Here is a 12487-nt window from a genome sequence, read left to right as displayed (position 1 = left end):
TGCCTCCAGAGCGCTACTTTGTGTCCTTCCGGTACTAATGTTTCCAGGAGGAAAGGGCCAAGCCCATCCTGCTCTAGGAGCAGCCCGGGCCCTTTTCCTGGTGTCTGAAGGAAGCTATGGGGCCTTAGGCCAGCCGGAAGAAGGGACTTGCAAGAGGTCAATAAACATTTATTAAGCACCTACTATGTGCCAGACACTGGGCTAAGCGCTGAAAATACAAAGGGGAAGGCAGCCCCTGCTCTCAAGGAGCTTCCAGTCTAAAGAGGGAGGCAACAAGACCCAGGCAGGAGTTCGACAATGGGCTTTGGGAGGGGAAGGCTCCGTGGAAGGAGGCCGGATCTTAGCCAGGGGACCCCAGAGAGGAAAAGGGAGAGCATGTTAGGCCTGGGGGAGAGCCCATGGGGGGGCAGGCACAGCATGAAAGGTCTGGAAAGTGGGACCCAGATTTTTATGAAGGGCTTTTGACACCAGGGCCTTTGACAGGGAGCCCTGGAGCCAGTGGAGTAGGGCTAGGGTGGTGACCGTGGTCCGAGCTGCCCTTTGTGATAACCGATAAAGGCTGGATAGACTAGAGCAGAAGGCCCGAGGGGGGCAGGCCCACGGGCAGCTACTGCGGGAGCCCAGTGTGAGGAGGCAGGGTCTACACCGGGGCGGGAGGAGGCAAAATCAAGCAGCCCCACCATCTTCTGGGAAGCAGCAGCTGTCCCAAGTGAGCATGTGTCAAATGGGAGAGTGGAGACAGGGGGATGACAAAAAAGGGGCCGTGGAGGAAGCCGGCTGGGAGGGATTATCCATGGAGGGGAAAGGAGTCTCCTCTCGGCAGGCACAGGACAGGATGGTGGCAGAAGGCGTATCCAGGTGAGGGGGAGGAGAGACGGCCCTCGCCGCCATTCTTTGGGGAGCGAATTGGTGGAGCCGGACAAGGGGCCCGCTGAGATGGCGAGTTTACAGAGGCAGAAGGCTGGGGGGTGAAATCAGGGAGTTGTCTTGCTGCAGCGCGCCACCCCGCGACAAATGCAGATCGGGCCGCTCCTTCGCTCGGATCAAGGACAGCTGAGGGTCCAAGGAGAAGCGAGGCTCGTCCCCGTGCCCCCCTTGCGTCTCGGCTGGGTGGGGCCTGCCCACCTTGGGGCAGCCCTAGGCCATGGCACTGAGGGGGTCCTCCTCGGAGGCCAGGCCCACTCTGTGGATGGACTCCCGGTACTTGGTGCGGCCCAGCTCCAGGATGGCCCGCACCTCCTCCACCACGTCATGGCGCTCGCTCTGCTCCAGGGCCTCCAGCAGCTGCCGGACGCTGCCCGGACGCCCGACCTGGCGCTCGGCCCAGGAGAACAGCATGTGGCGGACCTGTCCATCCAGGTCGTCTCTGCAGGGAGGGGCTGTGCTTAGACAGCGGCCCCCCTTTCCCCTCCCCGGAGGGCTGGGTCCCGCTGCCCGCCCCGTCCCCCCGCCACCCGCTCTGTTCCCCTCACCTGTACGCGTACTGGATCCGCTGCACCTCCGGGTAGGAGAGGCCCAGGTGGAGAGCCACACTTTGCCAGTCTGGCCCCAGCCGGCTGGCCACTGTCACAAGGTTGCTCTGCGTCAGGAAGCCACTCTCGGCATCGCCCAGGTTCAGGGAGGCTAAGGTCAGCCCCTCCAGGGGAGCCTGCCCTTCTCCAGGGGGCAACCTCTGTCCAACCAAGGGTACATGAGACTCTCTTGGCCCCCCGGGCATCCCCGGCCAATAACCGCCTCCCCCCACCATCAGGCCGGGATGACCCAGATTCAAATCCAGCCTCAGGTGGCCTGGGCTGTGTGCTTAACTGGACAGTGCTTGGCACAGAGCCTGGCACACGCTGCCCTGCCTTGCCTCCTTGACCCCTGCCTGCACCTCCCACCCCCCTCCCGCCCCATGCTCACGGGCAGCTTGATGGGCAGCGTGGCAAGCCACAGGGCATCCGGACCTTTGCGCCTCCGCACAGCTTCCTCCGGAACAGCCTGGGGCACCGCCCCTCGGTAAAAGGATACCTGGGGGCACCAGCCCCACGTGAGCAACTCGGCGATGAGCCCGGCCTCTGCCCAGCTGCCCGGGAAAAACGGTCCAGTGGGGGTGTGATGGCAACCCCCCCTTCTCCCTCCAGCAACCCCCCTTCCCCCGCTGGAGGCCACATGGGACACCCAGGACCCGTCTGGTCTGTCATTGGGGGGGGGGGGGGGAGGCAAAGGCTCGCACCCACCTGCCCCTTCACCGCCCGCGCCTTCCTGTCCACAGTGGACGTCACATAAATCTCCTTCATGTTCTTTAGGTGAGAGTAGAAGACAAAGGCGATCCTTCCAGCCACGCAGTCGGGGCGATCTGGGGGTGGGGGCAGAGCAGAATAACGACTGAGCTCCCAACTTCACGACAGTGATGAAAGGATCAGGTGGGACGGGACGGGGCAGGAAGCCTCCGGTCAAGTCTGCCCTTGGAGCTTTGGCGAGGCTGGGGCCCCGGGGAGCCCGCTTTCCTCCGCTCACCAGGCCCGAACTAGGCCCAACAGCAGGGGAGAGAGCTCCCCCAGGGGCCGGATAAGCCTGCGGCCCTCGGCTCCCAGGAGGAGCCGCTGTGTGTCAGTGAAGGAGTTCCCGGGCCTGGGAGCTCGTGGCCACGCGGTCCCGTACACGGTGCCTGAGCCCGGCAGAGTGGAAGGGAGCGGGGATCCACAGCGGGCTCTGCCTGACCCCCTCCCCCTCGAGGGGCCGGCAAGCAGAAGGGAGTCCGCTGCAAGTCGGGAGCCAGGGCTGTGTGGGAGCTGCAGGGCAGGGAAGATCCCCATGCGCGGGGAGGAAGAACGTGGCTGCTGCACCAGCACCGAACGCTCCCGGGAGGGAATAATGGAAAAGCAGGGAATTTGGGGGCATCTGGAGAGGAGAGGGCCCCCCGGAACGACTGTCTGAGGTAGCGGATTGCCCAGAACCCTCGCTGCTCCTGGACATTGGCCAGAAAAAATGGCTGTGACTGAGAACATCCTGGGCAGAAGAAGGGAAACACGCTTTGGAGGGCGGACGCCCCGGCAACGGGCGACGTCTGAGAGCAGAGCCGGCTTCCGGGGCCATGAGCAGGAAGTCCGAGGCGGGCGGGCCTCTGGCAGGAGCGAGGCCTCCAGTGCTCCACGTCCTCCACGTCCTCCCTGTCTGAGCAAGAAGGCTTCAAGCCCAGAGGGAAGGAGGACGTGGCCGCCACACACCTGGGGGGCCTGTGTGGGCTCTGACGCGGATCTGGACGTGGGGCTGGCAGGGAGCCGAGGGAGCTTCCGGAAAAGGAAGCGGCGACCGCCGAGCGCCCCCCCCCCCAGTGCCCCCCCGCCAGTGTCGCCGTAAAGTGGCCAGAGCGTCTGAACGGGGCCGGGGCCGAGACCGGGAAGTGGGAGCGGCGGCAGAGACGGGAGTTTGCTCGTGTCCCGCTTTCTAAGTTAACTCCCAATGCTCTTTTGGAAAAGATGGAAAGGTGCGGGGTCTGCCTGAGGGACAAAGCCAAGCTCCCCAAAAGTGCCCCAGAGTCAACGCAATCAGCCTGGAAATGTCACTGGGGAGCGCTGGGGGAGATGAAAGAAAAGTGCGGGGAAACGGGGACGATGCCGAGGGCGGGCTTCTGAGTCAGAGACCCCTGGAGCTGGGGACTGGCGGGGGGTGGGGGGGCAGGACCTGGGGGGGAGGAGTAGTGTGAGTGTGTAAGTATGTGTGGCGTGGGGTCGAACACGTGACCAGCCCGCCCGAGTGCAAGCCCCACTTCAGCCAAAATTCCCCCAGGGTCGGCGCTCAGCAGGGACGCGGAGCGCAGGGGGGCCAGAGAGTCCTAGGGGCCTGGGGGACGCCCAGCCCCACCCGCCCTGCCTTCGGCTCTCGGCTTCTGGGATTCCTCAGACCAGGGCACAGAGGCCGGGGGTCGACCAGTACCTGCCTCGGGGCCCCCGCCTCATGTCCCCCACCTCAGGCCCCCCCATCTCATATCCCCCAACCACAGGCCCCCCACCTCAGGGTCCGTACCAGCATCAACATCGATTCCGCGTTCAAATGCAGCAAAGAACTGCTCGCCTTCGAAGAGCTCCACGGTGTCGGAGGGCTCGGGGCCGCGGTACCTGGGGTGCAGCCTCCTCAGGGTGGGTTCCACCTGGGAGAGGGGCCGGCACGGGTCAGGGCGCCCTGCCCACAGCCAGGCTCCGCTCCCGCCCCGCCCCCCCCTCACCTTCTTTCCCGGCAGGCACTGCAGCAGCACCTGCTCCGGGTCCCGCCGCCTCTGCAGCGCGATGAAGTTCACCCGGTAGAGCCGCAGCCGCTCGTAGACCTTGCGGGCCAGGCCCTCCACGCAGCTCTTGGTGGTGTACCAGAGCCAGTACCTGAGGCCGAGGGCTCGGGGTCACAGGGGCCCTGCCGGGGCGGGAGCTGGGAGGCTGGGGGCTCGGGGTCACAGGGGCCCTGCCGGGGCGGGAGCTGGGAGGCTGGGGGGGTAGGGTGGCGTAGGGGGCCCTGCTGGGGGGGGAGGCTCAGGGAGGCGGGTGGCGGATGGAAGGCTCCCCAGCAGGGTGCAAGGCTGGGCCCCCCGCCCGTCCCGGGCACTAACCAGGAGAAGTGTGTGACCTGAAAGCGGGCGTACAGGTGGGTGAGCTCCAGAGCCACCTGGGCTGTGATGTCGTCCCACGCCGGGACCTGAGGATCCCCGTGCAGCAGATGCAGATGGCTCCGGTCCAGGCTCAGGCCTGGAGGGGAGAGAGCAAGGTGGGCAGCGCGGGGCCACACTCAGGCACCTGCGGCTGGCCGGGGGCAGGGTCTCACCTGTGATGCCGGGGGGCAGGGGCAGCTGGACGGTGACCGGGCGGAGAAAGCACTGGGGGCCGTCCTGGGACAGGCAGAGCAGGGGGCTGGTGGCAGTGTGGCCGTCTGCGCCCAGAGCCCAGCCTGGCACTCTCACCACCTGCAGAGGAGAGCAGTGGAGCTGGGGAGTGGAGTGTGGCCTCCCCACCCCCCGCCCCCTCCCTCGGCCCCTGCTTCCGGGATACCTGCATGCGCACGTGTCGGGGCTCGGCGGTGACCCCAGCTGGGAAGATGACCTTGACCTCGGGGTTGGCCGAGGAGCAGAGAAGGGCCCCCTGTTGGGGCACTAAGCAGCTGTCTTCCGTGGGACGAGAGACCACCAGGAACCAGGAGAAGTGAGGTACTTGGCAGCTGGCCCAGAGCCGCTGCGGGGGAGGGCAGGCTCAGGGCTCGGCCGACCCCACCTTGGGCCCTGACCTCGGGCCCTGACCCCGAGCCCCCGACCCTGGGCCCTTCTGCGTCCCCCAACCTTGGGCTTTTCTTCCCGCTCCAAGCGCGTGTCCAGATCCTTCCAGGTGTGGCCGCTCAAGGTCCTGACCACCACTTGACGGCCACGCCGAGCACGGGGAGACACGAAGGGCAGCCACAGGTGGACTTCCTGCCACGGCACAGAGCGCCTTGTCGGTGCCCCGCCCTTCTCTGAGCCCTCCCTGACCCCGAGCCCTGGCACCGACCTGTCGGAAGGGGGTCCCGTGGGGCCGCAGCTCCAGGACGGCGCTGAGCAGGGCGTCGTGGGGGCCCAGCCGCACGAGGCGAGGCTCCGGGGGCAGCTGGCGGTAGGAGACGGTGGTCGGAGCAGCGGTGGCGCCCGGGGGAAAGAGCAGGCGGACCCCACAGGCCAGGGCCACGGAGCATCCACGGGAGGTCACGCTGAAACTGTGGGGCCAGAACCCAGAGATGCCAGACTGCAGGGGACGGTGGCCCTCCATCCCTCCCACTCCCGGGCCCCCCTTCCCACCTGTCTACATCCGAGGCCAGCAGGACTCTGGGAACTTCCAGGGCCGGGTCTTCCCCTGCACCAAACAATGGGGACGGTCAGTGGGGCAGCCCTGGGGGTCCCCCCTTTCCTCTCCCCAGATCTGCTGCCACCTGGAGGCGCTGCCGGGACCGGCTCAGGCATCCCGAGGGGGTTCCCCTGCAGTCGCACGAAGGGGGCTTCCTGGATCTCGCGGGGCACGGCCCGAAGCCTGTTGTCCCTCAGGTCGAGCCGGGCGAGGAGCGGGAGGCGGGCGAGGCTCGGGGGGACAGAGACTAGGAAGTTGCTGTGCAGGAGCAGCTGCTGCAGAGACTGGAGGCTGGCTGAGGGAAGAGGGGAGGGGTGAGAGGGAGCCCCTCTGAGCCCCAGCCCCCTTCTCCCTCACTGCCCGGGGGAACCAGGGAGACAAGAAATGGTGATCCAGGAGGAAGAAGGCTTGGAGCTGCACCCCAAAGGACGGGGAGGAGGGGGAAGCTGTGGGAAGGACCGACCCATTGGTTTTTCTCCTCTTCCTGGGAGCTGAGTGAGTGGGAGGGGTGGGTGGAGGGGCCGGGGGGCTCCCACACTCTCACCCATGGAGTCGGGGAGGCTCCGGAGGCGGTTGGAGGCCAGGTTGAGCTGAGTGAGGCTGCTCAGGGCTCCGATCTCTTCGGGCACCGCATCCAGCTGGTTCTCAGAGAGGTCCAGCTGCTGCAGGGCAGTCAGCCCGGCCATGCCCGCCGGCAGCGCCCGCAGACAGTTGCTGGACACGGAGAGGAAGGTGAGGGCACGCAGGGCACCCAGGGCCTCGGGCAGGCTCTCCAGCAGGTTGTGGCTGAGCAGCAGGGCATCCAGGCCGCTCATCTGGGGGACGCAGGCTGGCAGCGCCTGCAGGCTGTTGAAGCTGAGATCCAGGTGGGCGAGGTGCGCCAGGTCGCTCAGGCAGGAGGGCAGCGTGGTCAGGGAGCCCCGCAGGCAAGAGCCCCAGTCATCACGAAGGTACCCCCCTGAGGGCAGGGGGAGGTGGGTCAGACCAAGGGGGGGAGAGGGACAGACAAAGGCGCTGAGGGAGGAGGCGGGGGCCGAAGGGCCCTAGGAACAGAGAGCCCTGGTCTCCCTACCCGGCCCCTCCGGCTCCTGGCTCACCTTTGAGGACCAGAGAACGGAGGCGCTGGAGGCTGGGGAGGGTGGCCAGGGCGGCCCCGATCTGCTCCTCGTTGCAGTTCAGTCGCAGGAACCGGACCTGCTGCAGGCGCGGGCTGCCCTCCCGCAGCAGACGCAGCAGAAGCCCGCAGCCCCCGGGGTAGACGTCAAGGTTCAGCCTGTCGCTGGCCAGGAGGGAGCCCAGGTCCGGGGCGGCCGCGTCCTCAGCATCCTCCTCCGCATCTCCTTTCTGCTCCTCCTCCCCCTGGGCCCCCACCTGGTGCCTGGTGGCCCGGGCATGTCGCAGCGTGCCAGGCAGGCGGGCAGAGGCAGGACTGGGGGTCTCCAGGAGGATGGCTGCTTGGAAAGAGAAGAGGTGAGAAAACCGGAGGGAGGGAGGAGGCAGAGGCGGGGACCGGAGGGAGCTGGATGGGACAAAGGGAGGAGACGGAGAAAAAAAGAGACTGAGACACAGAGGAGGAGGGGAGAAAGGATGGGGACAGAGACAGAGGGAGAGAGAGACAGAGACAGAGAGAGGGAGGGATGGGGACAGAGACAGAGAGAAAGACAGAGGAGAGAGAGACAGAAAGATAGAAACACAGAGGAGGAAAGGAGAAAGAATGGAGAGGGACAGAGACAGAGAGGGAGGGAGGAGACAGAGAGGTGAGAAATAGAGGGAAGAGAGACACAGAAAGCAAAGAGAAAGAATGTAGTGGGACAGAAACAGAGAGGAAATAGAGACAGAGGGAAAGATGGAGGAGAGATGTAATAGAGAGAGATGGAGAGAGGAGACAGATGCAGAAAAGAGATTAAGACACAAAGAAGAAAAGAAAGAATGGCAAGTGACAGAGATGGAGAGAGAGGAAAGAGACAGAGAGACAAACAGAAACAGAGAGAGACAGAGGAGAAGAGAATGGAGAGGGAGAGACAGAGATAAAGACAGAGACAGAGGGAAAACAGAATGTAGATAGGAGATAGAGGAGACAAAGAGACAGACAGAAAGGGAGAGCTAGAGAAGCAGAGAGGAAACAAAGAGGAGAGAAACAGAGACAGAGGAGAAGAAAAGAATGAAGAGAGGAGAGAATTCAGACAGAGGAGGGGAGGGAGACAGAAAAGGAAACAGACAGGAGAGACAGAGGAGAAAGAGAGACACAGAGAGAGGGAGAGATAGAAAGAGAGAGGAGACAGAAATAGAGAGACAGAAGACGAGACAGAGATAGAAGAAAAACAGAATGGAGAAGGATAAACGGAGAGAGGAGATAAGAGGAAGAGAAAAAGGAGAGAGGAAACAGAGATGGAGAGACAGATGGAGACAGAGAGCCAGAGAAAAACAAAGAGGAGAGATGGAGATGGAGAAAGGCAGATAGAGGGAGAGACTGGCAGAGACAGCACGGAGGAGGATACAGATAGAGAGGAGACACAGGAAAAGGAGCAGAAGGGCCTCCTCATTGCCCTGCCCCCCAAAGGGAAGGGTGTTCGCTCTCCGGAGGTCTAGCCTCCAACCTGGCCACAGGGTCTCAAAGCCTCCCTGCAAACCAGGTTAGCCCTAGAAGGTTGTTGGGGGAGGGGCGGACACCCCGCGGGAGCATCGCGGCTCTCCCCCTGCCTCCAACCAGGTCTGGCTTCTCTTGCCAGCAGGAGGCTCCAGGGGAGGGGAGGGGGGTCCTTGGGCAGAGGCTTTGGGGGGCTAATCACAGGGCGCCGCTCTCCGGGTTGAGGGTCAAAGCAGATCAACTAATTAAAGTGAGCTTCACGTACATCCTCAGTTCCCTCCGTCTCCAAGGAGAGCAGACGAAGCTGCTGGCGCTGGGACTGGGCTGAGAGCGGGGAACGGGCTAAAGCTGGCCCGGCGCTCACGCGGGCAAGGGCGGCGCCCAGAGCGCCAGCGACCTGCCCAGGGACGCAGCCCATCAGGGTGGTCAGGCCTCCGGGCAAGAGGAGCGGGTGATCAGTCGCCCACCTCCGTGTGACAGTGGGGGGCAGAAGCCCCTGAATGGGAAGAGGGAGTGGGTGCTGGTCACCGTGGGGCGGCTGGGTCTAGGGCAAGTGCCCGTGTCCAGTGCTGACCACCCATGGCGGAGCTGTGTCCAGGACAAATGACGGGGGGGGCCTGTGTCCGGTGCAGGGGGGCAACTCCGGGCTGGCGGCGGGTACCTGGGGTGCGTCAGCGGCTCAGGAACCCGGAGGGGACCCAATGGGCCAGGAAGGTCGGGCCGGGATCCGCTCCCGCGCTTCCTGCCCGAACTCCCGCCTCCAACGAGGCCCCGCCCCCTGACGAGGCCCCGCCCCCGGAGAGGCTCCACCCCCCGGACCGCATCTCAGGCTCTCAGGTTTTCAGACCCCGCATCTCGGGCTCACGAACCCACAGTGAGCACCGGGACCCCGACACCAGGCGCCCCTTTATTCTCCACTCCCTCCGACCCGTGTGCGCGTGCGCACGTATATCTGCGTATGTCGGGTGGGGGAAATAGGCTTCCGCTGAACCTCGCGGACCCCCCAGGGGGCGCTTTTGCCCACGCAGACCCGCCGACATTAGTGCGCCTGCGCCAGATAATCTTTCCGGCAGGCCATGTGCACCAGGAGGAGGCCGAAAGGGCCCTTGTGTTTCCGGGCCCGAGGCATGCTGGGACGGCGAGTTCTCGGCTGCACCAGGCATGCGCAAAACGGAAGACGTCGGAGTTAGTGGAAGCGGGGGGGGGTTTCAGTGAGAGGTTCGCCCTTGGTAGCGCCCTTTCCTCCTTTACGAAGTCTCCAATAAAGACTGAGACTTCAATACTTTTCGGAGGTCCTCAGTGGCCAAAGGGACTATGACTCAGCTCGGTCGGGACTTCCCGCTCTAGACACCGAACCCTGGCCACCCTGCGTCCGGGGCCGATGGTCCGGCCTCCCTTCTTATTGGCTGATTTTCCCCAGTGACGTCAGCACGCCCGGGCGGAAGAGGCGGGAGCGGCGGACTTCGTCCCGGAGGCTCACGGGTAGATGTTTAATCCCCGCCCCTGCGGCCACCTCTTCCTTTCCCGGCCTTGTCGCCGCCGAAGTTGGACTTGCTGCGCTCGTCGCCTCTCCCGCCGCTCCTGCAGCGCCATATCGCGACCACCGGCCGGGCCCCGAGTAGATCTCAGACCAAGTGAGTACGGGGAACGAGGCGAGGCTGGGCTATGGCGGCTGGTTCTAGGCCTGGGGAGGGAAGCCTGCGCGGCGTGGCCCGCCTCGTGCTGCACTTGGAGCACTGGCGAATGGCCCGGTGTAAGGAGCGGCGTTAGCGGGCCCGGACCCGGACCGTGTTCATCGAAGCCAAGAGCCCCCCGGGCTGGGGGCCGCGTAAGGCATGGCTCGTTGCTCCTCTCCCACGGGAGAGAGCGGAGGCCGTTTATCGGCTGCCATCCCGTCTCGGAGACTGGCGGCCACGGCGGGGCGTGCGGGGAAAGGGGCCAGGGAGGCGCCGGCGCCCCTTCCCTCCCGCCCCTCCCCTGCTCACTTTGTTCCCTCCCCGCAGGATGCGCTACGTGGCTGCCTACCTTCTGGCCGTCCTTGGCGGCAATGATTCACCCAATTCCAAGGACCTGAAAAAGATCCTGGACAGCGTGGGCATCGAGACTGACGAGGAACGGCTGAAGAAGGTCGGTGGGGACCCTGCGCTGGCCCAGCTCCTGCCCGCCGTGGGGCAGAAAGCACAGGCTAATCTCGTTGGTTGGTTCCCTGGGATAACCCACTCCTAGATTCGCTGCTACCTGGCGGTCAGGCAGGACGATCCCCTTTGGGTGGGCTTCCCTGGGGATGCTCCGGAGCGGCCAGCCTTTCCCTGCCTTGTAACCTCCCCCCTCATCCCCCCATTTCCTAGGTTATCAGTGAGCTGAGCGGCAAGAACATAGAAGATGTGATTGCTCAGGGTAAGAAGGGGGGGGCAGTATTCATTTTTAACCTGTTTGCTGGGAATCCAGAAGTGCTTATGTAAACAATACAGGGGCAGGTTTGTTTTCTGCTGTAAAATACAGATTTAGTCTAGAAAGTGACTAATGGCCTGAGTTCAAGGCCAGCGGGCTGGGGTCCTCCCAGGTTTGGCCCTGGCTTGTTCTAGTCCATCCTAATTCCTGCTGGTCACAACTGTACCTTCCAGGTTTCGCTGGTGGACCAAAGCAAAGTAGAAACCCTCTGTGGTAGCTGTGGCGCATCTGTGGGCTCGCAGCCAGCCGGGGGTCTCGAAACACCATCAGACTTTTGACAGCGAGGCAGACTGGGGGAGGACTTGTTTCCAGACACCCCAGTCCTTCCAAGGGAACAGCCTTGGTCCTCGCCACTCTGCCTAGATCCCAGGCTCCTTGGCGTAAGCCCCAGGGGCCATCGGCTGACCCAACTTTGGAAGCTGGACCAGAGGATGTAGCATGTTTGCAAAAGGATGGGCCTGAGGAAATGGGGCTGCTAGCCATACCAGGGGCCGGCCTTGAAGGTCCAAATCCAAACCAACTAGGGAATTGGGGGTTCAGAAGTAGAGCCTGTTAGGCTCTTGATCTAAGCACCAGGCCTTGTGGGGGGTCCCCCAGCCTGGCAAGAGAGCTCCTCTTTCATGCACAGCTGCTGCCCTCCAGGGAAGGCCCCTCCAATACCCTTTCTCCCATTTGCAGGGAGCAGTAAGTTGGCATCCATGCCCGCCGGTGGTGCTGTCCCTGTGGCTGCTAGTGCAGGTTCTGCTGCCCCCGCTGCTGGTGGTGCTGCTCCTGCTGCTGGTGAGTGTGGGTGGAGGCCTGGGGGTGGGGGGAACAGGAGGGGAGTGGGGGAGTCAGGTTCCCCTCACTGCTGCCCCTTCTCTCATCTCTGCAGCAGAGGAGAAGAAAGAAGAGAAGAAGGAGGAGTCAGACGAGTCGGATGATGACATGGGCTTCGGGCTCTTTGACTGAGCATCCACCCCTGATCCCAGAGCAAATAAACCTTTTATTTAAGAAAGCCGACTCGTGGTGTCTAGTGGGCTAAGGGTAGCAGGGCAGAAGCCACTCCAAGCCAGGATTCAGACCCTGCCCAGAGGGCCCCTGGAGCCCTCACCTCCACTCGAATGCCTCCTTTCTGACCCGGGGCTCTGGGATAGCCCCATGTGGGCCCAGGAATGTGAAAACAAAAGAATTGGGCAATTGTGGAGCCAGAAATGGGGCTTGGGGCGCTGCCATTGCCAAGGAGGAGTGGGAGGGGCAGCCTGTAGCAGTGGCCTGAGGGGCGGCAATGAGAGACCATGGCAGCCCAGGAGGGAGGGCCAGCTTTACCTGCAGTCTCTTGGCTGTTTTCAAGGGGAAGGGTCCCTGCTAAGGTGGCAGCCCCAAAGGCCTTAAGGACGGGGCTGAGCTTGAGCCCTGGGTCCCCTTCTGGTGTTGCTTTTGTTGTCCCTGCATCTGCTCTCCCTGGTTCTAGGTGGCAGTTGAAGGCTGGAGCAGGTAGTTGGACCGGCCTCTTGTGGGCCTGGGAGGATGCACACTAGGGCATTTCTGTGCCCACATTGGGGGAAAGGCTGGTTTAGGCGCCTGTTAGAGCTGGGGAGAATGAAGCATGTGGGGAAGTGGCTCCTGCCTT

The 12487-nt window shown here is 63.8% G+C and overlaps 2 protein-coding genes across 2 annotated transcripts; one reads left to right on the top strand and one right to left on the bottom strand.

The window, feature by feature from the left end:
* Nucleotides 1–152: 152 nt before the first annotated feature.
* Nucleotides 153–9005, bottom strand: PIDD1 (p53-induced death domain protein 1). The gene is made up of 17 exons (XM_051966957.1): nucleotides 8999–9005; nucleotides 8690–8856; nucleotides 6935–7934; nucleotides 6382–6795; nucleotides 5923–6132; nucleotides 5792–5846; nucleotides 5508–5709; nucleotides 5303–5431; nucleotides 5019–5198; nucleotides 4795–4933; nucleotides 4583–4718; nucleotides 4208–4358; nucleotides 4009–4132; nucleotides 2220–2338; nucleotides 1903–2010; nucleotides 1473–1672; nucleotides 153–1366 (listed from the first exon to the last, which is right to left on the bottom strand). The coding sequence occupies exons 1-17, from the start codon at nucleotides 9003–9005 to the stop codon at nucleotides 1138–1140; spliced, it is 3570 nt and encodes a 1189-aa protein (XP_051822917.1). The 3' UTR covers nucleotides 153–1137.
* Nucleotides 9006–9922: 917 nt separating this feature from the next.
* On the top strand, nucleotides 9923–11872 carry RPLP2 (ribosomal protein lateral stalk subunit P2). The gene is made up of 5 exons (XM_051963794.1): nucleotides 9923–10058; nucleotides 10428–10551; nucleotides 10773–10821; nucleotides 11554–11655; nucleotides 11750–11872. Exons 2-5 carry the CDS (start codon nucleotides 10429–10431, stop codon nucleotides 11824–11826), a joined length of 351 nt encoding a protein of 116 aa, XP_051819754.1. The 5' UTR covers nucleotides 9923–10058; nucleotide 10428; the 3' UTR covers nucleotides 11827–11872.
* Nucleotides 11873–12487: the final 615 nt, after the last annotated feature.

This window comes from Antechinus flavipes, chromosome 6, assembly GCF_016432865.1.
Source record: "Antechinus flavipes isolate AdamAnt ecotype Samford, QLD, Australia chromosome 6, AdamAnt_v2, whole genome shotgun sequence".
In the NCBI taxonomy this organism is placed as follows: Eukaryota; Metazoa; Chordata; class Mammalia; order Dasyuromorphia; family Dasyuridae; genus Antechinus; species Antechinus flavipes.
The sequence above is the reverse complement of the archived record's forward strand: the minus strand, read 5'-3'. Positions and strand labels throughout refer to the sequence as shown.